The sequence below is a fragment of the Saccopteryx bilineata genome, chromosome 4 (genome assembly GCF_036850765.1).
Source record: "Saccopteryx bilineata isolate mSacBil1 chromosome 4, mSacBil1_pri_phased_curated, whole genome shotgun sequence".
NCBI lineage: Eukaryota > Metazoa > Chordata > Mammalia > Chiroptera > Emballonuridae > Saccopteryx > Saccopteryx bilineata.
The window spans coordinates 176,156,961-176,180,649 of NC_089493.1; the positions used below are offsets into that span (position 1 = coordinate 176,156,961).

Below are 23,689 nucleotides of genomic sequence, written 5' to 3' on the forward strand. Positions count from 1 at the left end.
ACTCGATAAGGAGTTGTTGAGTGAATTATAAAATTTCAAAATCACAAGGCTTTCAGGTAACATGCAGTCTAGTGGTTTTCAAAAACAAATCTTTGTTAAAGGGCCTTTTCTTTAAATGAAATTTCGTGTGAAATCTCAATTTTTGAAACAGAAAACTCTGGCTGAAGCCAGAGCCCCACTTACTTGACATCATTCCTCCTACCCATCAAAGCCCAAGGACACGCTCTGTTTAATTGAGAACTGCTCATTTAGACAACCCCCTTGATGTACAGAGATCCACAGTGGGAACGAGAACCTTCCCAAGATCATAGGAATAGAAAGTGTATCAGATAAGACCGGGATGCAGAACCCTGAGTCCAACTCAGCATTCTTTGAGGTGCACCCCATCCACTGAACGCCTTTGGTGGTTCCATCCCAACTAAGCAGGACTCCCATCTCCTCTCAACTCGAGAGTTCCCAACTGAGGTCTCTAACCTGGGTGGCAATGATGTGGAACCCATCGGTCACCTCCACGGTCAGATTATAACTCGACTTCTTCCTTGTATCAAGGGGCTTGGCGATGACGATGCTGCCCGTGGTCTTCTCAATGTCAAAGTCCATGTCTTCATCCCCACCTGGAGTGGAAGTGGGCGGGAAGCACACACAACCTCAGTGACTTAGGCAGCAGGAGCACAACAGAGGATTTGGCTGGCAGATTTAGAGGAGGCGGGAGTAGAGGCCAACCTTGGCTGGAGGCACTGTCACCATTTAAGGAAGAACCCAAATCAGGGATTCTAAGACTCTGTTCAGAAATGTACCATATCTGGGTGATGGGCTGGACTTTATCCCCTAGGAGTCCAAAAAGCTGAAATTTATCTTAAGTTACTGTCAAATTACGTATTATCAAGTTCCCAATAATGATACGGAAAAAAGTGCACTTGTATGGACTGAAGAGTCCCAGGGGAAGGCCCAAATTCACAGAACATATTCTGCTACGGGACTGAAACATACAAGAGTGATTGATAGGGCTTTGCTTCAGGGCCGCCAGGCAATTTTCATGGTCCAAGGCAGCGGTCCCCAACCTTTTTTGGGCCATGGACCGGTTTAATGTCAGAAAATATTTTCACAGACTGGCCTTTAGGGTGGGATGGATAAATGCACAAAATAAAATTATGCGATCGGCGTAAAAACTGTGGTATTTTTAGATATAAGTGTCGAACTTACGAGACAAGTGTCAAGAGTGAGTCTTAGATGGATGTAACAGAGGGAATCTGGTCATTTTTAAAAAATTTTTTTAAATTTATTCATTTTAGAGAGGAGAGGGAGAGACAGAGAGAGAAAGAGAGAGAGAGAGAGGAGAGACAGAGAGAGAGAAGGGGGGAGGAGCTGGAAACATCAACTCCCATTTGTGCCTTGACCAGGCAAGCCCAGGGTTTCGAACCGGCGACCTCAGCATTTCCAGATCAACGCTTTATCCACTGCGCCACCACAGGTCAGGCCGAATCTGGTCATTTTTAAAAAATAAAACATTGTTCAGACTTAAATATAAATAAAACGGAAATAATGTAAGTTATTTATTCTTTCTCTGTGGACCGGTACCAAATGGCCCATAGACCGGTACTGGTCCGCGGCCCGGGGATTGGGGACCACTGGTCTAAGGTACCTATTCCCAGGAAAGAATGAAGATAACTGCTCATCAGGAGGAAACTGATTTAATGAATGATGAGAATCCAAAATACAGAATTAGCATGCAGCTATTTAAAGATTTTATTTATTGATTTTATAGAGAGAAGGTGGAAAGCAAGAAGTATCAACTCATAGTTGCTTCACTTTAGTTGTTGTTCATTGCTTGCTTGTTGTATGTGCCTTGACTGGGCAAGTCCAGGGTTTCAAACCGGCAATGTGGGCATTCCAGGTCAATGTTCTGTTAGCCACTGTGCCACCACAGGCCAGGCTGAGCATGCAGCTCTTTAAGTGTCTACTAAATAGAGATCTGTGTAGTGACATGGAAATATGTTCATCCTATACTTTTAAAGGTTAGAAAACAATATTCTAATATAACCCCAAGTGTGTGTGTGTGTGTGTAGAAAATGACCAGAAAATGAAATATGTCAAAACTGTAACTAGCAGTAGATTAGTTTCTGATCAGTGGGAGTAGAGGTAATTTTTTTTTTTAATTTTATTTATTTATTTTTACAGGGACAGAGAGAGAGAGGGATAGACAGGAACGGAGAGAGATGAGAAACATCAATCATTAGTTTTTCATTGCCGTTGTGACACCTTAGTTGTTCATTGATTGCTTTCTCATATGTGCCCTGACCGCGGGCCTTCAGCAGACTGAGTAACCCCTTGCTCGAGCCAGTGACCTTGGGTCCAAGTTGGTGAGCTTTTGCTCAAACCAGATGAACCTGTGCTCAAGCTGGTGACCTCGGGGTCTCGAACCTGGGTCCTCTGCATCCCAGTCCAGTGCTCTATCCACTGCGCCACCGCCTGGTCAGGTGGTTTTTATTGTCTTCTCTGCATTTGTGTTTTCTAACTGTTCTTTGGAGTATATATATTCATTTTGTATAAAAGAAATAAAGCCAAACAATGAGAAAGCAGTGAGTCAGAATTGGAAGTAAATGTGGGAAGCCAGAAGCTGAGGACAAGCGCATGTCCAACCTCTGAACCAGGCTGGGAAGCTGGAATAGGAATCCTTGGTTGGTGTGGTGCCGAAACTCTTAGATTACAGATTCTTAACCTGGAATCCCTGGCTGGGTTTCAGAGAATCTATGAAACCCCCCTACATTTGTATGTAAATCTATGTTTGTGTGTGCAGCTTTCTGGGATTAGGGCCTCGAGCATTCATCAGATTCCCAAAGGGGTCTGTAACCGCCCCCCTTCCCGAAGTTTTAATGAAATCTTGGGTCCGAGACAGAAAAGACTTTCCGAGAAGGCCGTTAAGAGTGAGGACCCAGGTATCTCCTACAGTCAGAATAGACACTTTCCCCTGGTCTTGAGGATGGGACCTGGGACACAGAATGAAGCATGGCCCCAGGGTGCAGCTGGCCGCAGGCTCAAGGTCAATGAAGTCAGCTCTGCGCTGCGGTTCACAAGGAGGCAGAAGAGGAAACATAAAACTTGTGTTCTCTGCCTGTCTCTGGACCAGCCTGTGAGGTCTCCCAGGCACTTGGGGTAACTGAGGCACGTCCACCTCTGGCTGTGGTTACTAGTGAGACCATAGGGGTTCAGACTGAGATGACAGCTGGTTGGAAGTTTGGCACAAATGGTCTCTTATTACTCACTGCCCCAGAGAACGAGGAAGAGGTAGTCACTACTTGTGGCCCAAAGAGGGGCTGCCAGGGAGTGTGACCTTGAGAGGGCTCAGAAGGACGGCACCATGAGGGCGAGGGTTGGTCTGTACAGATGGGAGGCGCTGGCCCTCCTCGGGGCCTCACCTGAGATGTTGAACCAGAAGAGGCCGGGCCGGCCCTCAACACTGATGACCCCCACCATGTGGTTCACAGGGTCGGTCTCCATGACCGTAAAGCTGTAGTGGGGCTCGTCGAAGGCCAGGGGGATGGAGGAGGGCCGGGGCTGTGGCATCCACTCGATGTGCAGCCGGACACTGGCGGAGAGAGGCGGCTGCCCACGGTCTGCTGCCTGGATCTGAAAAGAGGCGGACACTGAAAGTGAGGCTTTGTCTGCAGGGTTGGGCTGGGAAATGAAAGACCCAGGTGGCCAGCGAGAAACAGGGTGCCCGTGACTGAGCTGGCCTCTTGTCCGCTCGTTCATTCATTCGTACATCAAGGGCTTGCTGTGAACAGGTACATGCTAGTGGTTGCAGGCACAGTGGTGAACAAAACATAAGCTGTGCTCAGGAACCTCACGAGTAGTGAAAACAATAATCACAGCCACTATTTAGCTGAATGCTTACGATGTGGAGTTTCTAAAGCAGACTTTACACACCTGGTCCTCTACCCTTCCCAAAAGCCATAAACATGACAAACTAGAATTTATGGAGCTTTCACTATTGTCAGGCCCTGCTCTAAGAGCAATAGTGCCATATCTAATTTAATCTGCATGACAGCCCTGAGGGAGGTACCATTATCAACCTCCTTTTGCAGGAGGAAACAGGCTCAGCATGGTGCATTCACTGCCTGGGCGTTTCCACCAGGCCGGCATTGAAGCTGGACTGGATTATTTAGGCTGTCTGACATGAGATCCCATGCCCCAGCCACTTGCTCTACTGGCTTCCTGTAAGGAAAGTGTTTTTAGCCCCATTTCACAGATAGTAAAACAAAGGCTCAAAGGGGTTAAATGACTTGTCCCAGGCCACACAGGCGTAGAATGGAGGAGTGAGGATTAGAACTCAGACTTATCTTGATTCCAAAGCGGCTTCTACTCTCACCAAAAATCCTTATATAGTGTAGCTTTCCCAGGCAAGGACCTGACTGCCCTCAAAGAGAAAGGCCCACGAATCTGATGGTTTGGCTGAAGTTGGGGCTCCCAGTCTCTCCAAGGGTGCCACCTTCATCATGCCTGGTGGCTGCCTTCCTCCTCCTGTTTCCTCTAAGAAAATCCCGAACTGATGATGTCACCTCCTCCAAGCCCCCACCCCCCTCACCGTTAGGATGTTGTACTCTCCGGCTGCGAAGGTGTTGCTAGATGACACCATGCCCGTGGCTGGGTGGATACTGAAGCCCTCCTTGTCACTCTCCTCAATACTGTAGGTGACCCTGCCATTGAGACCCTCGTCCAGGTCTGAAGCCAGGAGCCTGTACACAGGCCCAGGAGTCGCTGGGCTCAGTCTCTCTGGAAGGCGGACATTGAAGAGCTTGTGGGAGAACACAGGCGGGTTGTCATTGACGTCCAGGATGCACACCACCACCCTGGAGGTGGACCGTAGGGAGGGCTCCCCATTGTCCAGCACAGTCACCTGGGGACGGAATCCAGTATGAGTTGCCAAATGCAAAGCAGTGAACATGTGTCGCCACCCAGTGCAACCCTACCACTACCCCTGCTTTCCACAGCCTGGAAAAATTAGTCTGATTTCGGTACATGCTCCTGATTTCTATTATCCCAACCTCACCTACTTGGAGGCCAGCTCTCTGGTAAGCCCGCCCACAGCAAAGCCAGCAAGAACAGGGAAAGAAACCAGAGAGAACTGGAAGAGGACAAAGTCATGGAGGCTCTAAAAAGAGGCTGGCGCTCTGTACCCAGGGGGCCCTGGGCCATTTCTCAAGACCGCTGGTAATTCTCATAAGCTTTGTTTTCCGGTTTCTTTAAGCTACTGGCGGCTAGAGAAAACAAATGAGATTTTGAATCAGACAGGGCGGCTTGATGCATGAAATGAAATCCAGAGTGAGAGAAAGACAGAGACAATTTTAGAATCAGAGAGTATTTTCATGTAGGGACAGAGAGTCCCATGCATCCGGGACCCCGAGGGTATGAGACAGGACATTTCTACTCTACATGGTTCCAAACTTTTAAAACATGTTGGTATTTATGGATAAATGCCTTTACTGAATTCTGGAGAATGCTTCAGTCCCTAGAAGGCCAGCTAGCTGCTGCTTCCTAATCACCAATGTTTCTTGCAGAGGGAATGTGCAGAGTCGGGGAGCACAGAAGGCAGCGTTTATTTCAGCTCCACTGAGGACTGTGGGTGCCTCCTGCCTGATGTTTTGTTTGTTTGTTTGTTTTTTAGTGAGAGGAGGGAGGCAGAGACAGACTCCCACATGCGCCCCAACCTAGATCCACCTGGCAAACCCACTAGGGGACAATGCTCTGCCCATCTGGGGTCCTTGCTCTGTTGCAACTAGAGCCATTTTTTAGCACCTGAGACGAGGCCATGGAGCCATTCTCAGTGCCCAGGGACAACAACTTGCTCTAATCAAGCCATGACTACAGGAGAGGAGGAAGAGAGAGAGAGAGAGAGAGAAGTGAGAGGGGGAGGAGTAGAGAAGCAGATGGGTGCTTCTCCATGTGCCCTGACTGGGAATTGAACCCGGGACATCCACATGCTAGGCTGACACTTTACCACTGATCCAACTGGCCAGGGCCGCCTGATGTCTTTAAGACTAGGAGATGCCCGTTCATCAGTTATGGATAGCTCAGGAGAGTGCATAACTAGCGTCTTTTGATTTAATTCTCATTACATCAAGATCGATGGCTCTCATTGAAATGGGCGCCAGACAGGGATGCTTATGTGATTTTAGAGACATCCTAGAAAGAACACAGATTTAGGAGACAAAAGTCTAGGTTTTCATCCTGGCTCTGCTACTGTCCTAGTATTTGACCTTGGGTGACTCTCTCTCTGGATCACGGGGATGGGCTAGAAACCAGACCGAAGTGCATAGCACATGTATACCGCTCCCTATTCTTGCACTCATGGCAGGCATGACTCATCAATCATTGCTTCCTGTCCAGCTTGGACATGATTTCAGATTCTTTCATAGTGTTAAAGAGCCAGCAAAGGCCCTAAGAGTCTTCACCACCAACCACAGCAAGGCTCAGCTTTAGCAACTCCTGTGGAAGCCTAGCCCCCTCAGCCACAGTGCCTGGAGACACGCATGTGGCTCCAGCCTGGCCTCCTGTAGGAGGTTTTCAAATCCAGTGAGTGGGTTCACCACCATTACTCACCTCGAGGATGTGTTCATCCTTGCTCTCTCGGTCCAGCTGCCGGGCTGTGGACAGCAGACCTGGGGGAGAGATGTAGGAGGGGGACCTGAGCTCCCAGGGCTCCCAGAGCCACCTTCCTGGGGGTTAGTTGAAGGGTTACATTCAAATCCTGGATCAGAATTCTGGCCTTTGGAGAACAAGAACATTAAGGGGAAATGGAATTCTGGAGAAAGGGATGGGCAAGTGAGGAAGGGGAGAACCCAGCAGAGGTCATGGTGTGTGCGGAGGTCCCCACCTGTGTCCGCTTCCACCATGTTTGCTCAACATACTACTGAGTAAAAAAAGGCGGCTGATCAGGATTGGCAACAGGGATCACAATCATTGCCTCCAGTTCGTGAGAAATCACAAAGTGGTAGTGTTTTACTCCTTTGATTATTTTGTTCATTTGGGTCCTAGTACCAGCTTTTGTCATGACCTGCTAGCACAGATGAACCCAAGGAGGGCTCCTCTCAGCTCATCTGAGGATGGGGAGCTTAGTGGTCTGTAAGTCTAGTATGAGGCACTATGGCTATACATTGAGGCCACCAAGGAGAGAAGGTGCCAGTTCTTTGCAAGCATTGGGGCAGTCAAGACTGAGGTTATCAGGGGCCCAGGGGGCATCCAAGCCCATAGGTCATAGCTGGTAAGGAAGGGCTCTTTTAAATAAAGGCAGACCTATTCATTGGAGTCAGTGGGTCAACCAAAAACTTCAATAAGCTTCTTGATCTTGGTTAGGCAATTAAATAATGGAGTGTGGGGATCGGGGCTCCATGAGAGGAAAGGGGACTTAGTGTTGGGGTAGAGGCTGCAGTGCTGGAAATGGGAGTGTGATTAGGGACCTGTTCTTGCCTTGTGCAGTTGAACCAAGTTGTCCAACTTTTTCTCCCCAGAAGAGTATGGGGCAAGGGGCCCTTGGCAAGTAAGCCTTCCTCCTGGCTAGTCCTTGCTCTTCTTTCTGCTCCTTCTCCCCCTTTACCTTCTCCTCTCCCTTTCTCTCTTCTCTCTCTATTTATCCCTGTTGGGCAGATAAAATATATTATGCTCACTTCGTTAAAGATGGCGCTGCCCACGTGGAAGCCCATAGCCCAGGTGATATTAATGTGTGTTGGGGGTGGGCTATGGGCAGGCAGGATTCTTGTAGCCTGGGGCTTGGTTTTAGGACTAAGCCTTTCCCACCCTTTTTGATGTGGGGTGGTGCAATCCCATCATGCCTCAGATAAGTGACTTTGTATTAGAGACTTCCCTATTTTGTATATTGGATTAAAGGTTTTGATTTCTGCACTATAAAGTGGGGCAGACCAGGAGCTTGCTCTCTCAGTTCCTGAGATTAGCATTAGAAGAAAGAGCAGAGAGGAGAACAGAGAAAGGCCACGTGGAGGAGGCCAGGAGAAGCAGCCAAGATGGTGGAGTGCTGAGTGAGAAGCCAGTTTGTGCAGAGTTTGTGCAGGGAGAAGGAGATGGGGAACAGAGGTGAATAAGTCTGGTGACCTAGAAACCTTTGATTCTAGGAAACTCGGATAAGTCAGTAGCTTGTGAGCACTGAATGAGTGGGTTTTGGAGCCCAGTGTGTGTTTTTACTTGCCCGCTGGGTGCAAGCTAGGATTAAAGATGATGGCCCCCATTAAATGGAGAGTGTAAGAGATGACGTCAGAGTAATGGCAGGGTAGGAAGCGATACCGATAAATCTCCCCCAAAACTCAACAAGATCTTCAACCAGAAACAGAAAAACCTATACTTGGAGCCTCCAGATGCTTCACAATACACTCAAAGGTATGGTCGAGTGAAAAATTGGCTAAATATATAACCAAACCCCGAAGGAAATAGGGAGTAAGAAATGCTCTGCCTTCCTCACTAACCTAAACAGGGCGGCTTTCTCTGGTAACTGTGAATATAGAAACTGAGGCGGGCAAAGGGGGTGAATAGATCCAGGCCGCGGTACAAACTGCCGAACCAGGCTGTGGCACAGAGATCCAAGCCGAGGAAAAACTGATCCTGTGGCAACCCGGGCAATACAAGCTAACACTCGCGCCAAACCCAAACAAAGAAAGACAAGCGGGGCAGCCATTTTACCCGATCTCCTGGTCGGTGCGCAGTTAGTGGGCGAGAGATTTCTTCCTAAACCCCGGAAGTGGGTGTCTGTGTTACCCCACAGAGAGGCAGAGTCAGAGGCCTTTCTGTGGGCCGAAAGCAGAATCTCTGGGCAGCCCCAGCGCTCTGGGAAAGCCGTGCACGGGAGGGAGCGAGAACTAATTCCAACGGTGGAAATTTTCTGTGCTGGTGGAGGTTTCACTCAGAGGGAAACGCGGCTGGCCTCATATCCTGGTCTGCGCGCGCAGACAGTGAATGAGAGATTCCTCCGAGTGCCTCGGCAGTGCACTGTGTTACAGCACAGAGGGGCAGAGTCAGGGGCCTTTGTGTGGGCCAAAGCGGAATCTCGGGCCGCCCCAGCGCCTTGCAAAAGCCGCGCACGGGGACGGAGCGAGAGCCAATTCCAATGCTGCAACTTTTCCATGCGGTTGGGGGTTTCACTCAGAGCGTGAGACTGCTGGCCGGATATCCTGGTCTGCACACGCAGATAGTGAGTGAGAGTTTCCTCCAAGCGCCCCGGAAGTGGGCGCCCGCCTGTGTTACCAGACAGAGTGGCAGAGCCAGAGGTCTTTGAGTTGGCGGAAAGCCCGCCTGATTATGCTAGCAGCTCTGACTGACTGAGCCTTACCCAGAGCCCTGTGCTGAGTGGAAAAGAGTGGGGAGTTGCCAGCTCTTTGAGCCTCTTACTATCCAGGCAGAGGCAGCAGCAACCTCATAGCTGGATTATCAGGCTACTAATTGAGGAAGGAAAGACTAGGAGAGAGGCTCCAGGAACACGGACTCTCTCACTGTCGGAGCCTATAAATGCTAATGAGCCTCGACTGCCAACGAGACTAAAGCACAATACATGACATTGCCATAGAGACTTATCAACTGCAAACCTCTACCTGAGCGTGCCAAAGGGGCAGAACCCGGGGCACAGAGTCACCGACCAGGAAGAGGGAGAGAAAAGAAAAAGCAAGAAGATAACCTCTCAAAATCAAGAATAATCTGCAGACTTTATAACCTATCCCATTTTATTATATTTGTTCGTTTGTTTCTCTTATCTTCATTCTTGATACTTTTATTCCTCCTCCAATTTGGCCGATTAACTCTCTGCTGGTCTTACTCTCTCCTCTCCTTGAACTACACTACCCATAAGTGTTACATCTCCCATTATCTTTTCTCTCCTCTTCCTTTCTCTCTATGAGGGTTGCACTCCAAAACCCTTAACTCTCTCTCTCTCTCCTTTCTTTTTTCTTCTTTTAGTGGTTCCCTCTTTTTTTCTCTCTCTCTCTTTCTTTTCTCCCTCTATATTAGTTTCTTCCTTTCTCCTTTACATCTCCTCTCATTCAAACCTCAATAACAAACAAATTATCTTATCTGGGACTCAAACTTATGTTTGTGGCATTTTGGGGGGTTTTTACTTCACCTTTTTAACTCACTAGCAGTGCTCCCATCCCTGGCTCTCCATTTTATCTAGTTCTTGTTCCACTAAATACAATAGTAATTTTTTAATTTGTCCCCCCATTTTTCTGTTTTCCTCTTATTCCTCTCATCATAACTCTTAGACAACCAACATCTAAAAGCAAATCATTTTATTCTTAAAGGTGATGGCCCACCAGTTTTTGGCTCCATTGTTTCTTTACTGACTGTCCGAATCTAATGCGAACCTGCATGGGCCAGGCGGCTGTGATGGTGGCCTTGCCTACTGCCTTTACAATCCCTCACCACTCTCCTTCTCTTTTCTTGTCCAGTCGTCCTCTCTCCCTTCCCCCTCTTTGCCTCTCTGAATCTGACACTCTTTGATGTCTCTCTGCCCCTCTGGGTTTTTTCTCTCTCTGCCTTTCTCTAACCACTGCCTCCTCCCATCTGCTGGGGGCCAGGGTTCCTAGACTTGCTGCCTGTCATTGCCCTGTGATCAGCTCCGTGCCCCCTCTGAGGTTGGTGTCAGGGAGCCGGTGTGGAATGGGGATATGGCAGAGGCACCCCCCCAAGGCTCTGAGCGGCTACTAAAGGCTCTTCCTGGCACGAGGTGGGGACTCAGCCAGTTGAGCCTTTTTCGTTTCCAAACAAAATTTTCTCATTACCTCTCTTTAGGCCCATCTTTGACCCTTCCTTTTTCTCATCCAATAATTTTCCAACTGCTGTTGACTCCACCTCTAATGGATTCCAAATCCTTCTACTCCTTTTATCTTGACCCACTCCATTCTAGGCCTTGAGAAAGTCAGTCCATCAGGAGCATGAAGATCCAAATATAAAAAATTACAGGACCAGTGCAAAGGAGCACATGCTAATATATGTGTAGGCATGATGTCATGATGGCTCCGAGGAGAGAGGAACTCTCACCCAATTCCCTTCCCAGCTTCCTCTCCCTTGTCTGCCCTGTCAGGACCGTAAAGGCTAACGTTCACTGAACTCTCACAAGTCCAGATGTTCTTCTGTGCTCCTTATATATCTCTAGCTATTAACTCATTTACTCTTTACAACCACCCATTTTACCAATGAAAAAACTCAGGCATAGAGCAATCGAGGAACTCTCCCGAGGTCTTACAGTTAATAAGCAGTGGAAGTGGACATGCCTTTAGAAAATTGACCTCCTTGCTGTGTCTTCAATAAGACCTGGGGCTTCTTCCCTCCCGGCTGTTGCTCCTGTCACCCTCCTTGCCCAGGGGACCTCCCAGACTACTACTGTTGCCTGTCAAAGTCCTCCCTGTTCTTCAGCTCAGTGTACCCACCATCGCTGATCCACCACACTGAGCAGCTTCCTCTCTCCTCTGAGCCATCACGACATCATGCCTACACATATATTAGCATGTGCTCATTTGCACTGGTCCTGTAATTTTTTATATTTGGATCTTCATGCTCCTGATGGACTGACTTTCTCAAGGCCTGAAATTGTGTTATATTTCTCTTCACATCTCTCTATAGCACGTAGTTTAAATGCCTTTACCCTCTGCCGAATAAATGAATGAATCTTGGGCTTAACAAAAGATTGTGGATGCTGGCTGAGATTCATTTATTCATGTCCCAATTATTTACAGAGGTTCTACAGTGTGCCAGGCACTGAAGATATTATTGTGCGCAAAAACAATTAAAGTTCCTCTTCTAGAAAGCCTTTGGAGTCTAGTGAAGGTCCTGGGTAATGAAATAATCACATGAATGAATATAATGTTTTATGTGATGAATGTTGAAAAAAAGGAGACGGGTAGGTGGTATTGGGAGACGTATTATAGTGTCAGGAAAAACTTCTTTTAAGAAAGAACAGCTGGGCTGGGACCTGAAAGAAGGGCAGGGGTCAGCCAGATAGAAGGAGAGGAGAGCCACTCATGGCGGAAGGGGCAGCATGGGCACAGGCTCAGTGCCAGGGAGGGTGTGGACTGAAGCAGGCCCTGCGGCTGGAACCAGAGACTGGCAGGGCTGAGGGAGGGCAGATAAAGCCAGAAAGGTCAGCAGGGGCCAGCTCGGGCACAGGTGTGTGTGCCACAGCAGAATCTGGCTTTATATTGAGGGCACAGGGGTAGCATCTGTGGTACCCAAGCAGGGCAGTGGGACAGTACATGGTGGTGTTAAGAAAGCTGGGCTGCAAGCTTAGTGTTGATTATTTTATTTTTAGAAGCTTATGTTGGTAAAAATGTCTTCCCCTCAACAGCAGGAAGACTAAGAACATCTCTGCCCTCTGGGGCATTTTGCCAGACCCCATACCAGGGAACTGTTGACAGTAAACAGAACCAGGATTTGGAAGACATTGCCAAGCTAATGCCTTAGGTGAGAGATCTATCTCTTTCCTCTTCTGAAAAGGGAGGGACAGGGTGGAGCCAGGTAGACAGCCAGCTAGGCCTGTTTTCCAAGGTGAAAGCATCCTTCGAGGAAGACTAATCTATTCCCTGAGGTCAAAGGTTAACGGGAAAGGGTCCAAACCAATGTCACTGTGCAAGTAGACACGTGTATCCCTCACCCACTGGCTGCTCCAGGACCCCCAGGCTCGTGCTTGTCCTGGTCTCCTTGACTTCAGGACGGGGAGCTGCCTGCTAACTTCTTCTCTTTCCCCTCCCTCCAGTCTCACCACGGTGAAATGTTGGAGCTGGGGAATAGAACCTTAGGCTCAGAGGAGAGGGTGTCTGGCTTCTCTGCAGTAGGGTTTTTATTCATCCTCTAAGAGGAAGCTGTTGCCTTGGAGAAATATCTGCAGCCGTGGGGACTGGCTCTCAAATTCCAGTACCAACAGGGGCCGGGTAGGGAGCACAGAGGTGGGAGGCAGGCTGGCAGTGGATGCCGTAGGGAACCAGGGGACTGTGGGGGCCGAGGACACACACCTGCTCTACACAGGGAGCTACTGTCGCCTGTGGGCAACTGTGATCCTGAGGGAAGGGAGAGGGTCATTGGTCAGTGTTGCCAGATCTAGTTTTTTAAGAACAACCGGAAACCTGTTTTGTGAAATTTTCTAATGTTTAAATGTTGGCAACACCTTGAAAGATCAATGTTTGAAGTTTGCACAAGCCAAAACAAAAAACAAACAAACAAAAAAACACCTATGTGGGTGACACCTGGCTCTCTGCTGCAAGCTGGTGACCTCTGGAATCCTCTACCACACAGCGTCCTTGCCCCAGATGGCCTTGGCCGAGGATGGATGTTTGTGAGACGGCTGACTCCCCTGAAGTGGGTCCCTATTGCTACCACTCTACGGGCAGGTTTGAGGTCAGTTTGGAACTAGGGCTAGGAAATTCACCCTGTGGCTTGTGACTCAGGGAAGCGGGAAGTTGGAGCACTTGCAGGTCTGAAATAGTCACCAGGCAACCTGCGAGCATCGCTGTGGCCCCGCGGAAAGAGAGTTGACATATCTTATTTTCCCATGGAGACGGACTCTGTAGAGCAGTGGTTCTCAAATTTAGCACCCTTCAGAATCTCCTGGCTATCCTGTTAATATACAAATTTCTGGGCCCTTCTCTGAGTTCTGATTCAGTAGGTCTAAGCTGGGACCTGAGAATGTGGATTTCTAACCAGTTCATAGGCGAGGCTGACTCTGCTGGTCCAGGACCACACATTGAAAGCAGTGCCTTTGAAGAACCCTATTCACCCAGGTTTCTGAGGACCTTACCTGTGAGAGGGTGAATAACAAAGAATCCCATCTGGTTCCCACTGGTGATGTTGAAGGTCAGCTTTCCTTTGGAGCTGGAGTCCGGGTCCCAGGCCTCCAGCTGAAGCACAGAGGTGTGCAAGGGCGCGTCCTCCCGGACGGAGGGGTAGAACACAGGTCTGGACATGCGGGGTGGGTTGTCATTGACATCCAGAACCTCGATGTAGACTTCCGTTACAGCAGAGAGGGGTACGGAACCCCGGTCCACCGCCAGTACCGTCAGCCAGTAGCAGGACACAAATTCTCGGTCCAGGGTTACCAGAGTCCGAATCATTCCTGGGGACAGTGATCACCAAACCCCAAATAGTTATATTTTAGAGCTCCAAGCAGCTTTAGCAGTCACCTTACCTAACACGCCCCACACTGTTCTCTGGAAAGGATATTAATAGGTATTCCACGAGGAAAGGAAAACATTGACAATATGGTGTGGGAGCTGCCAAGTTCCCACGCGGGGAAATTCGTATCCTCACTGTTGAACCTCTGAGAGCCTTTCTCTGCTGGAATAGGCCCCGGCCGCTGGCATATGGGCATCTGCAGGGTTTCTAGAAGATGGTGGTGGTTGACCTACTTTCTCCCGGCTACTTCACCCAGGTCTTCTTGATTGCTTTATTTCACATTCTCTACGGGATTTCCTTAACAGTTGTCCTCAAACTGGTTCCTTCAAGCTTTGAGTATTATAGATACAATTTAAAGGTGAGGGGTTTGATAAATAAATTGCCGTTCCCCTCTCCATTATCTTCACGATTTTAGAGACTGAGCTCCACAAATTGCTTACTATGGGTCTGCACACACTGTTCTAGAAGTTGGGGGTCCATTAGTGAGCATAAGAGGCTTGCTCCCCAAGTTCTCATGGCTCATGCTCAGCTAGAAGGACTTACGTGAGAGGGCAGGGCCCGTGCTCACAGTCACAGTATTCAGAGTTGAAGGGACCTATTTTTGACAGATGGGAAAACTAAGGCCCAAAGAAAGAACATGACTTCACCAAGATCAGGTAGCCACAGGCGGAAGAGATACTAGTGATATGGTTAATCTGACTTAAATGGATACACACATATGCATGTATATGTATATACATTTCCTCAGTATGCTTAAACTAGATTAAAAATAAAATAAAAGGGGCAGAAAGGAAAGTCCCTACCTGTTGTTCTTCTTTTCAGCCTGCAGTCTGACTCCTTTCCGGGCGGGGCCTGAGCTCCCTGAGGCCCACCCACTCCCATTCTGCCCCACTCCTGGTACCTGTGTCTTGGTTGATGCCAAAGGCCGTAAGACTGGTGCCAGCCCGCAGGAAGTACTGGAGCTCCCCGTCCAAGCCACTGTCATCATCGTGGGCAGCCACTGCCATCACCTGGGTTCCCGGGGGGCTGTTCTCCTGCACCTGTCCCTGGTGCACAAAGGAGGCGAAGCGGGGAGGGTGCAGGTTCTCATTTACATCCAGGACTATCACCTCCACATGGCAGAGGGTCCTGCGAGCCAGGGGCCTCCCACTGTCACTGGCCCACAGGCTCAGATTGTACCCAGGCCTCCTCTCAAAGTCCAGCTCTTTCTCCAGAGTGAGGGCGCCAGTCACCAGGTTCACCTGGAAGGTCCCGTGGGCATCGTCTAACAGGACATGTCGCACTTCTCCCGCTGGGCCCAGGTCAGGATCAAAGGCATCCAGAAACGTCAGGACAGTTCCTGGGGGCAGGTCCTCCGGGACCTTCAGGCTGCTGACCTCTGTGACGCACTGGGGAGAGTTGTCATTGACATCCTCCAGTGTGATGGTAAGGTCAGTGACAGAGAAGAGCTGGGGGCCCTTCTGAGGCTGGTCCCTGGCCTCCACCTTGAGTATATACCGAGGTTCTGATTCCCTGTCCAGGTGTCCTGTGACCACCAGTTCCCCAGTGAGGGGGTGGAGGGAGAACTTCTCTGTGGGGCTTAGCAGGGTGTAGCGAACCCTCCCATTGTCATCTGAATCAGCATCTTTTGCTTTCAGCTCTGCAATTGTGGTTCCAACCTCTGTGTCCTCTGAGATGGTTATCTGGTACCCACCAGGAGGAAATCGGGGTGCATTGTCATTCCAGTCTTTCACAGTCACTGTCAGCGGCTTCCAGGAGGACTTCTGGGGGGTGCCCAGGTCATACACTGTTACATTGAGGATGTAGAAACGGGTGGCTTCATAGTCCAAGGGGGCAGCTACCGTGAGCAGCCCTGTCTCCAGCTCGATGTCAAAGCAGCCCTCTTCATTGCCATCTGCAATCACATAGACCAGTTTGCCGTTAAAACCAGTATCAGGGTCCGTGGCTGCCAGGTGGGCCAGGGAGGTGTTGAGAGGAACACGCTCAAGGATGTCAATGGACTGTGGGAAGTGGTCCTCAAACTGTGGGCTGTGATGGTTGATCTGATATGCACTTAAGGAGGTGAAGTCCTCCTCGCTGGAGTCCTGGTTCGGAAGCCCAACAGAGTGGAGGATGGTCTTTGTGAAATGTGTCAGAACTCCTGTTTTATCACATGTTATAGGAACCTCAAAACGAACGTCCTTCACGACAGTAAGATGCAAAGTTGTGGGCGAGGCATAGTATTTCCCATCTGAGGCTGTGATTTTCAGGGAAAAACTGATGGGTTGACCAGCAGTACGATTCATAAAAGAGCGTTTGAGGGATATCACTCCGGAGAAATGATGTAGATCAAAATACTCGAGTTCATTGCCTGACACGAACTCGTATTTTAGGTTCTGAAGCTCATCCACATCTATAGCTGACACTGTCATTACTGATTTTTCCACTGGCCAGTCTTCACGGATAGACCCAGTGCAGTTGACTTCCTCAAACATAGGTTGGTTGTCGTTCAAGTTATTGAGCCTAAGAGAAACAGATACTTCCTTTTCCTGGCGAAACGGGGATCCCCAATCTGATGCCCGTACCTGGAAGGTATAAATTCTTTTCATGAGCTCATAGTCCATGGGTCTGGAGGTGGAGATGACCCCCAGGTAAGGGTCGATAGCAAAGGGCACATCTTTTGGACGAGCAATAGAATAGGTGACATATCCATTCTCTCCATAATCCCAGTCTGTGGCAGTGACAGTCAGAACCCTGGTGCCTGGAGGGATGTTCTCGTCAAAGGTGCCAGAGTAGGAAGACCTGTTGAAGATGGGAGCGTGGTTGTTACAGTCCACGATGTCGATGACCACCGTGGTGGAGGCCAGGCCCGGTAAGGTTTTGATGTGCAGCTGGTAGTGGGCTTGGTCATGGAAGTCTCTGAGCTTCGTGGTGGTGATGAGCCCCGTGCGAGCATTCAGTTTAAACCCTGCGTTCTCTGAGGATGGCTTTAGGACATACTGCAGGTTGGGGAAGGCTCTGGTCACTTTCACCATCACCACGCGGCTGCCGGGAGGGGAAAACTCACTAAGCTGTACTCTGTAAACGGCCTTCTCAAATCGGAGGGAAGCCAGTTTGGAAGGGGGTAGGTGGAAAGCCCTGACCTGGGAGTAAGAAGAAGGACCGCTCCCGCTCCTGGCCCGCAGGCTGAGGTTGAACCCATGAAGGTGCTCCAGCCAGTTGATGTCTTTAACTGACACCAAACTGAACTCACTGCTCCGGGCGTAAGATTTGATGGCTTTGAAGTACTTTCCAGGGTCACCATCAACAATTTCCAGTGAGTGCACTTCAGCCCCTGAGCTGTTGGCATCTACCACTACCGTGGCGTAGGTGGCATCCTCCCTGCTGTCTCGTGGGGCCACCAGCACGGAGGTGATGGCTGGGGACCTCCGGATGGCAGGCTCTACGTAGATGACGAGCGCAGCCAAATTGCCAAGCCCATTGCCTTCTGAGATCTTCCGCATGCGATCCACAGCCAGCACCTGCAGGTCATACTTCCCTCGCCAGGTGACGTTGAGCTTCCCAGCCAGCGTGACCACACCGCTGGTGGGATGGATGGCAAATATCTCCGACCTTGTGTTAAAGGCATAGTAGAACTCGGCATTCTGGCCCAGATCGGCATCCGTGGCGGTCACCTTGCAGATGGGGCTCTTAAGGGGCATGTCCTCAGAGATGGTGACCCGGTATGAAGGGGGTGAGAAGAGGGGCTTTAGGTCATTCTGGTCCAGGATGTGGACCACCACACGGGTCAAAGCTTCTAACTCCAACGTCTTCTCCGTGGCTTGGACGATGAGGGTGTAGCTGTCTCGCACCTCCCTGTTCAGAAGGGCCGTGTTGCTGCTCTTTGTCCTGATTCTCAGGAAGCAGAAGTTGCCCACCATGTACTCCTCTGTTTTAAACACGTTGGCCACGTCCCCAGAGATGATCCGGTACCTCACTGCCCACTGGGGATCGGCGATGTAAATGCCCATTTTCACAGGGCTCTCCACGTAGGTCTTGGGAGCAGAGTTTTCATAGATGGTGGCATTATAGAGGGTGTGTGTGAAGTGCCAGGTGGAGGAGGAGATGACCCCTTCTATGGGCTTGTCACAGGTTGTGCGATGGAGCAAGCAAATGACAAAACCCAACAGGGCAATAATCATGGTGGAAAACTCCCGGAACCCTGAGGGGGGAAAGGGTGCAAATTAGGAAAAAAATGGTTTCCACTGCTGCAGTTCCATTTTGGGGGTCATTTTACCTCCCAGAGGACATGGGCCATGTCCGAAGATATTTTCAGCTATCCCAGCTTGGGAGAGAGTGCTAACGGCATCCCATGGGCGGAGGCCAGGGATGCTGCTAAGCCTCCTACAACATACAGAACAGCTCCCACAACAAAGAACGATCCAGCCCCAAATGTCAACAGCGGCGCTGAGATTGGGAAACCCTGTGTTTGAAGAATAACAATACCTGACTAGTGTAAATACCCTCTCGAGGGCACCTGGCAGGGACAACACAGTCCGGACCCCTTCACTGCTTTTCCAAAAACATTCAGTGGCTCGCCAGCGATGGTAACACAGTTCCAACCAGCATAGCAACCTGTCTCAGTATTTCCAACAGGACCCCTCCCGCAGGGCTGACGAGCTCCGGCTGAACTGAGTGGGAGCTCCTGTGCGGGGACTGCAGAAAAGCCAAGTGGCCAAGGTCACAGGCCTGGCCATCCACGCTGGCTCCACCGCTCACTAGCTGGGTGACCTTCGGGGCAGGTTATTTAACCTCTGTGAGCCACCATCTCCTCTTCTGTAGAATGGGCTCAAGAATATTATCTACGTCATTGGATTGTTGTGAAAATGAAATGAAACAGCAGAGTAAAGGGCCTGGCCTAGCAGGGTGCCTGACACACAGTAAGATTTAGCTCCCCACTAGCTGTTATTAGTGAGGAGGCTGCGTTTCTCTGCGGGAAAGGGGCTGCGCAGGGCCTGGCAGCGAGGTCGAGGCAGAGCGAGAGTTAGATCCGCAGCTCCTGCCATCACAGGCCGGGCTGCTTGCCTCTCCCAGGCTTACTTACACCTGTCCCACCTCGAACACAGAAACCTCCTCAACTCCTGGGAGCTGACATGGACCCTGGAGAGGACAGAGTGCTGATCCCACTTCTCACGCACAGATGGGGAAAGGGAGACCCGGAGGGGGAAGGCGTCCTGCCCCAAGTCACACGGTGGGTGGCCCCGTGAGAACAAGTCCCTGGGAGCTGTTGAACTGACCTAATGCCTGCCCCTCTAACACCTGCTGCTGTCCCCATTCTCTCCCTGAACTCAAGCCTGGGTCAAATGTGAGGCTCATCAGGGCCCAGGACAGGACAGGCAGAGAGGAGGGCAGAGCTGGTTGCTAAACTGGCCCTCCTAGCTGGTGCCTGCCCGCTTAGGGGAGTTTTGACTCCCAGGAGCCTGGTGGCTGCCAGCCAGAGGTGCCCAGCATTCCTGGATGCAACAGGCCAGACTTGTTTTTCCAGTTGCCTTGCTCTTCAAAGGCAAGGAAGAGTTGAACTTCCAGAGCAAGGGGGAAAGGGAAAAGGAATGGCTGGGATCCTGGTCTGTTGAGGGAAGTCAGTGCAGAGTCTTTTAGACCTTGCCGGGAGCGTCCCAGGATGGAGGCGGGGTGGGGGCAGGGATGGAAAAGGGCCTGATGTGGGCTGAGAGCCTGTGACAGAGAAGAATTCGCCCCTTCCTCCCACCATCCCTCACTAAGGATTGGGCTGGTGGAACCCTACACCCAGGCACCTCAGGAAAGAGAGGGCAGGATGAGGCAGATCCTACGCTGGGGGTCCTGAAGCCAGTTGCTGAAAGAAACATTGTCTGTTCCCCACCCTTCCCGTCCCCTGCTCTACTCCTTACTTACCACTGCACCCTAGTGGAGCCAGCCTGGAGCAGAAGCCATGCTCACCATGTCCTGACATAGTCCTCTGCAAGCAGGAGGGGACCCCTGAGTTACGTGGACCCCAACCTCCCACCACCCCCAGAATAACATTGCTTTTGAAGTGGAAGCTCCAGGGGGAAGATGAGTCCTTACCCCAGCCCCAGGTCCACTCAGTCCACGCGCAGCTCCGGGAGCAGGGTGCACGCAGCCTCCGGCTCTGCCTGCCCTGCTCTGTGGCAAGCTTCCTGTTCTCCAGGTCAGCACCCGTGTCAGGCAGGCCCTGACAGGACACCCTGCCCAGCAGCTGCACAGGCGGTGTGCAAAGTGGGGAGCCGTTAAGATGAACTGTAGGGAAGGGAGCAGGGGTGGAGTCTCCCAGGAGGGGGTAAGATGCAAAGAGAAGGCACACTTGGGTGGGGATTTGGTGCCCGTGGCTGCATTCAAGCTGTGGGACCTGCAGAACTGGCGACTGGTTCACTGAGGGAAGGATCTGTGTCTGAACATTTGTTTCCAGCCACCAGCTCCAGACAAGTGACCAGGTTTGCAGGGTGCAGAGACCCGTTGAGCTCCCTGAGACAGCCCACACCACCTAGGACCACTATTTTAAAATGCCTTGTGAAAATGTAAGTCAATTTTTATCACTTTCCTGCTTAAAATTTTTCAGGAGCTTCCTATGGCATTTAAATTAAAATCCAAACTCCTTACCATGCCCAGGAAGGCCCCACACCATCCAGCATTTCCCCATTGTTCACTAAGATGCAGCCACATGGGTCCTTTCTCCTCTGCAGACATACCAAATCAGGGTGTACCTCAGGGCCTTTGCACCTGCTATTTTTCCTCTACTTAACATTCTCACATGGCTGGCTCCTCCTTGTTATCCAGTTCTCAGCTCAAATGTTACCTCCCAGCCCTCAGTTTGATGTAGTGTCCTTCCTAACACTTCACTCCATTTTTCTGCATGGCCACTAGCAACATACAATATGTTCTTGTTTATGTGTTTAATGACTGTCTCTTGCACTAGACAGGCTCCACAAAGGCAGGAGCTTTGTGTACCTTACTCATGAATGAATTCCTAGTGCCTCGATCAGTGCCTGCCACATAAATACTAGTTGAAAAATGGCAGTGTCTGGACATAGGAAAAGCAATGGCAGAATGAAAGCTGGAAGAAACTTTAGTGATCATCCCTTACTTTCTGAAGCTGGAAAATAATCTTAAAGAAAGAAAGGGATTTGCCCAAGGTCACATGGTGAGAGCTAAAGCCAGGTTCTTTCTTTTTTTTTCTTTTTTAATTTTTTTTAAAAATTTTATTTATTTATTTTAGAGAGGAGAGAGAAAGGGAGAAAGAGAGAGACAGAGAGGGAGAGAGAGAGGAGAGAGAGACAGAGAGAGAAGGTGGGAAGGAGCTGGAAGCATCAACTCCCATATGTGCCTTGACCAGGCAAGCCCAGGGTTTCAAACCAGTGACCTCAGCATTTCCAGGTTGACGCTTTATCCACTGCGCCACCACAGGTCAGGCAAGCCAGGTTCTTTCCTCCCAACCGCTACCAGAAAGAGAAACTGCGGTCCCACGAATCCAATTGTTTGGGTTCAAGTCCCAGCCTCACTACTCACTAACTGCAGTTCATTGGCTAAGTTACTCAGCATCTCTGAGCCTCAGTGTTCTCATCTGTAAGATGGGACTATTAAGAACATTGCTTTCATGAAGACTGAATAAGACCATGCAATTAATGTGCTTAGCATTAACATTAAAGTGCCTGGCCCATAGAAAATCACTCAATAATGTTAGTTATTATTAATTTTTGAAGCCAAGGCAGAATCAAAGTCTAAGGTTGGGGTGAGGGTGGGGTCCCCTGAGCTCTCTGGAGAAGGACCGGCCTGTGCCCCAGACCAGAAGGAAGCCGCTGGTTGCTGGTCGAGTCTAGGCTTGCTGACAGCCAGGGGTATTCTGCAAAGCTGCGAGCAGGTGCTTGTCTGGGGTGGGGCCTCACGCTCTTGGCTCCCCAGGCCCAGGGAGAGCTCTGCATGTGGGTGTATGTGCATGTTTGCAGGAGAGCACACACATGTAGTTAGGAGGCAATTTTTGAATGATTGGTTGGGTACATGAGTTGTATGTGCCTGCTTGACAGAACTGGACGTGAATAAATGAATTGGTAGTGGTGGGGCATGTGTGTGCATGGGTGTGAGCAAGTGCAGGGGTGAAGATTCATGAACGGACCCTTTTAGGATATGTGTATCTGACCATCTGCCTTCTTGTCACTCCCTACCCCATTTCAAAGATGGGGAAGACAGGTGCAGTGTACAGACAATTTATTATGGAATAGTACACCTAAAACCTATGTAATTTTGTTAACCAATGTCATCCCAATAAAGTCAATTTTTAAAAAAGACAAGGGAGACAGTAGACGGTGGTTCACAACACACAAGTTCTGGCTGTGTGACCCTGGGCAGATGGCTTACCTTCTCTGATCCTCAATTTTCTACTTCATAATACCGTTTTGATCATGAAATTAGTTCACATGCACAAATGCTGAACATGGTATGTGACAGAGTTTTCAACAAATACCAAGTACTATTACTTTCCCACAGCTGGCTCATACTATTGGCTGTTGAGTTTGTGGGTAATGAAGACTGTCAGATGTATTATCACGTCACCCCCTTTCCCCTGTTCTTTTTTAGGCTGACTTGCTGCCACTAACTGCTGTCAAACTGTAGTGAGACCATGATGTGTGTCAGCCCACTGCTCCAGCTTCTCAGAATCTTGATTCTGACATTCAAAAAGTTGGGGGTTGTAGCATCTGTCTTAACCAAGTGCTCTAAGATCTCCCCTGTTATTTTGGTTGGTGATCACAAGTGCAATCCTGGAATGAGTCCTCTCAGAATATGGAGAGCTCCTCGTCACCAGGGGCATCCAAGCAGGGTCCAGGTAGCCACCTGTGAAAGATGTGCTACTCTGAGGGGGGGGGGTATTTGCCCTTCCGAGGAGATGAGAAGAGCTCTAAAGCCCCTTTGAAGTCATGCAGGTCTAGATCTCTGGCCTGTGTGAGCCTCTGGTCTCTATTAGACCCTAAAGGAGCTCTCAGAGGCAGTGAGGGGTTACCTGTGGCTGTGGATCAGGGTTGCATGCTCATGATGCTGGTTCGATCGTCAGTGGTAAGCTGACCTGGCTTTAGGAGAGCTGGATCTAAAGTCACTCTTCTCTGTATGGCCTTGATCAAGTCAGTCACCGAAGCTCCGTGAACCTCTTTCCTCATCTGTAATGACATGTGTATGATTGGGAAGAGGGGCTGGGATGGCTCTCAGTGAATCTGAACCCCTCTGTTGCTTTCAGGGGCAGCATCTCTTTTTCTCCTAATGAAACTGTCCCTAGAAGCACCATCTATAAAGAGATCAAAGCAGGGCTGCACTATTAGATGCAGGGTTGGAGGCCCAGGACGCTGCCCCTAGGCTTGTCTCATCCCCCAGGTGAGTCCCGCCTGGGAAGCTCAGGTTTAAAAAACTGGACCAGAAGACCTCTAAGAGCCACCCACTCCCAGATCTGAGAGGCCGGGGTTCTGCTATTCTAACATTCTGTGTCCTGTCATAAAAAGTTCTGAGGTCCATGGCTGATATGCTATGATTGTAATGC

General features: G+C 49.9%; 1 protein-coding gene across 3 annotated transcripts in view; it reads right to left on the reverse strand.

Annotated features, from left to right (window-relative positions):
• The window catches only part of FAT2 (FAT atypical cadherin 2), a 79,040-nt gene that overhangs the window by 37,825 nt on the left and 17,526 nt on the right, over positions 1-23,689 (reverse strand). For 2 of the 3 annotated variants that reach the window (XM_066273064.1, XM_066273061.1), the window contains exons 2-7: positions 15,059-18,337; positions 13,784-14,098; positions 6,601-6,659; positions 4,586-4,897; positions 3,417-3,627; positions 475-614 (exon numbers count right to left, since the gene is read on the reverse strand). In XM_066273064.1, the coding sequence (XP_066129161.1) occupies positions 475-614; positions 3,417-3,627; positions 4,586-4,897; positions 6,601-6,659; positions 13,784-14,098; positions 15,059-18,317 (4,296 nt within the window). In that variant the 5' untranslated portion in view covers positions 18,318-18,337. Of the gene's footprint in view, positions 1-474; positions 615-3,416; positions 3,628-4,585; positions 4,898-6,600; positions 6,660-13,783; positions 14,099-15,058; positions 18,338-23,161; positions 23,229-23,689 lie in introns of those variants that run through there. The other variant, XM_066273062.1, reaches the window with a different exon arrangement.